This window comes from Myotis lucifugus, unplaced genomic scaffold (assembly GCF_000147115.1).
Source record: "Myotis lucifugus unplaced genomic scaffold, Myoluc2.0 scaffold_1608, whole genome shotgun sequence".
Classification (NCBI taxonomy): domain Eukaryota; kingdom Metazoa; phylum Chordata; class Mammalia; order Chiroptera; family Vespertilionidae; genus Myotis; species Myotis lucifugus.
In genome coordinates, this window is record NW_005872656.1 from 8,076 (window position 1) to 11,405 (window position 3,330).

The 3,330-nt window shown below is 56.7% G+C and overlaps 1 protein-coding gene across 1 annotated transcript in view; it reads right to left on the reverse strand.

Annotated features, from left to right (window-relative positions):
- Nucleotides 1-3,330, reverse strand: part of CD300E (CD300e molecule) — a 6,466-nt gene that overhangs the window by 959 nt on the left and 2,177 nt on the right. Inside the window, exons 2-3 of the mRNA XM_006107961.2 lie at nucleotides 1,625-2,049; nucleotides 413-512 (exon numbers count right to left, since the gene is read on the reverse strand). Of these exons, the coding sequence (XP_006108023.2) occupies nucleotides 413-512; nucleotides 1,625-2,049 (525 nt within the window). The remainder of the gene's footprint in view (nucleotides 1-412; nucleotides 513-1,624; nucleotides 2,050-3,330) is intronic.

The following is a 3,330-nucleotide window of genomic DNA, read 5'->3' on the forward strand; positions in this document are numbered from 1 at the left end:
AAAACCCACAAGCAGTTTTTGGGGGGGGAGCCAGGTTTCTCCCAGTAGAAAAAAAGCCCGTTGGGAGCGGACCCCAAGTTTAGGGGGCCCAGAACCCAGGCCTCCCGAGTCCCAGCCCAAAAGGTGGGAAAGGAGGAGGGGAAAAGGGGGGGCTGGGAAGAAAAGGGCCTGCCCCCCCCCCTGAACCCACCCCTCCCTCCTGTTTCCCCGGAAAACGCCCCACGGGGGCAGTATACACAGACCCAGTGACTTTTTCCCCCCTCAGAATTCCCATGTGAAAATCAGGCCCTGAGTTGGAGGGAAACCCAACGGATGTGAGGAAAAATGACATGGCGTGTTTTCAGCCCCCACCACAGGCTCCCATAGGCTGCTGACCCTCCTCCTCCATGGCCTCCGGGTCTTGGGCCCTTACCCTGGGCAGTGGTTGGTGCTGAAATTCTGCCCAGCGGTCACCGTGGGGAACGTGGCAGGTGTGGCTGGATGTGTGGTCCGTCTTGTGGTCGTACGAGGTGCTGGAGGTAAAATCACACACAGGCATTGCTGTCTCCCCAGCCATGCACCACGCAGCTGTTTGAATCTTGGGGGGGGGGGGGAGGAGGGGGAGGCGCGGTTCAAGAGATAGCCTGAAGCCAAACCCAGGCGCATCCTGGGTGGCGCCCCTCAGGGACTAATGAGACTTCTAGATCCAGCCAAGAGTCACCTCTAGTAAGTGCCAGGTTGTCCTTCCACCCCAAGTCTGATTCTACCTGGGGTGAGGCCAGGGGTCCCTTGGGGTCCCCCAGCCTGATGAGGAGCCTCGGAGGGGGGATTCTGGATGAAGATGGCTCAGAGCCTCATAGAGACTGTGGGAGGGGCTCAGCGCCATTTATATGGGAACTAAAGCCACTTTAACCCAAAGCTGGGGTGGGGGTAGGTGTCACCCAGTTCTCCCCAGGACCTCGGGTGTTCAGACTATTGGCATAACTTACAGCCCCACCTCCACTCTATCCGAGCCTCTTGATGTCCCCTCAAAAGCAGTCATCCGGGGCTCAGCCCTGCACAGAGCACCCAACACAGGCTCAGGTTTACCCAACCGCAGCCTTTGAGGTCCTTGCTGTCGGGGACTTGTTGATGGATGTGGCACCATCCCTGCCCTCACAGAGAGGCAGAGACACCTAAACAGACCAATTGACTCGCTTTAATGGAAAGTGTGGACTCTGGGTGGGACCCCACCAGGCACAGCTGGAGCACCGAGGAGGAAGCGCACCTCATCCACCTTCCAGGCCAGCGGAAAGGAGGGAGAGGAGAAACAGTGGCCGGTGGAGGGGGCCGCAGGATTACCAGCTGACATGCACAGGTGATAGGCCGGGGCGAAGAGCAGTGATGAGGATCGGGGAGGGTGTGGATAATGGATGGAGAAAGGATACGGATCAGCAAAGAGGGGATTTGGCCCAAGGGGATGGGAGGCAAGGAGCCATGGGGTGAGAAGCCAGCCACGGGAGCATTGCTCTTGAACTGGAGGAGAAAACTTCTAAAAGAGAAAGAGGGAAGAATGGGTTAGGCTGCACGGAAGTTTGCAGGTGAAGAAGGAACGCAATCGAGAGAGTTAGTCTGATATCCCATGAGGAGCAAGGGGAGCTCTTACCTGGGGAAACAGACACCTGAACCTGGAACGAGGGGTCACGTGACCACTCGTCCAGGATCCACACTGTCTGAATTTTACACCAGTAGGATCCAGCGTCGGCTGCATTGAGGTTCTCCATGGTCACTGTGAGGGTGAGGGAGTCGGCGTTGTCTCTGATGGACACACGGCCACTTCTCTCTTCTCTCTCTGTTCCCTGGGTCTCCACAATCTTGTTACAGTCGGTGTCGTACTGTCCTCGGCACCAGTACTTATTATACCCCTTGTAATCCTGCTCATACCGACACCGTACGGTCAGGGAGTCCCCCGTGGTGCCGGTCACAAACCTGGGGCCCACCAGGGACAAGCAGCCTGGAAAACACAAACCACATCCATCCCAGGACTCCATCCCGCTGGCCCCCAGTAACAGCAGCAGCAGCAGCAGCTGCCTGAAGGCCCCGGGGGAAGGTGCCAGGGAGGTGGGGACTGCAGTCAACGGGAGGAGGAGAAGCCTGTGCTCTGGGTGCCCAGAGACAGGGAGTAACCACTTGGGGGCAGGCAGAGTCGGCCCACAGCTGGAGGTGGGAGCAGAGAGAGCTGGCTGTCCTGCCCTGTGCTTAGCCTGCAGCCTCTGCCGGGTGGGGGGGGGGGGCGGGTAGCAGGGGGGAGATTTGGTCATTACTCAAACTTCCCTTTGGAGTGAGGGCTATGCATGCTGGGCTTCCTGCAACTCGGACCTGTCCTTTAAGAGTCCACGTCTGTTTACTCCGCTCTCCGTGTGTCCTCGAGGGAGGAAAACTAAATCTCTGGCTCTCCAGGACTCTCTAGGGAGGATCAACACACTATCTGTCACACCCCTGGCCGCTGAGAAGGGGCGGGTCCCCAAGGAGGCCCTATTAGGCTTCCTGACACAGGTTTGGGGCGTGAGCTGGTCACCCAAAATCAGAGTCCCCAGGGCCTGGAAAGACAGGAGCAGGGATGAAAAAGGAGACTGGACATGCAAGTCTGTCCAAGTGACTTTGAAGTTTTCAGTTGAACCCGAACTGCAAAGGGCCCTGGAGGGAAAGACGAGCCCGTGGGGGTGCGGAGGTCAGCCAGCTGCGCACAAAGGGGTGGGACGTGCTCTCCGTCATCCGTTCACTGCACCCAGGCTGGGGCATTTAGGTAATTTTATCTCATTGAAGCAAGGAGATTAAAACAAGCAGTGACAAAGCTGATAACCAGCTCTCTGCGGGGGAGAGGGGAAGAAGGCCTGATTTGAAGCATTTGCCAATTTCCCTGGTGTAAATACTCTCACTGTGACTGATTTCAGGCTAACCACATGCTGTCGCTGAACGTGAGGTTGGGAAAACACGCTCATCATCGACTCTCGTGAGCCCGTGCAAGCTGGCCCCAGCCAACACTGCTCTGCGTGCCCATCCCGCCCCCGATGGTGATTCACAAAATGTCTGTCCATGAACATCGCCATCATCTTTTAAGACATTTTGAGCACCTCCCAGGTGTACGGAAATACATCTCTTTGGAATGTCATTCTGCGCCTAAGACTTGGATTGTGAGGGCCTTAGGACGCCTCGAAGGTCAGCCAGTCCACTCATTCCTTCCACTTATTAGGAAACTACACAAGGTCAGTGTCACCCAGCTGGTTTCTTCTTTGAAATCTCTGCCTTCCCACCCAGTTTTCTAAAAGAGTCTGTCATTGTGTTGGGCAGGTTCTATGCTTCGTAAGGAAA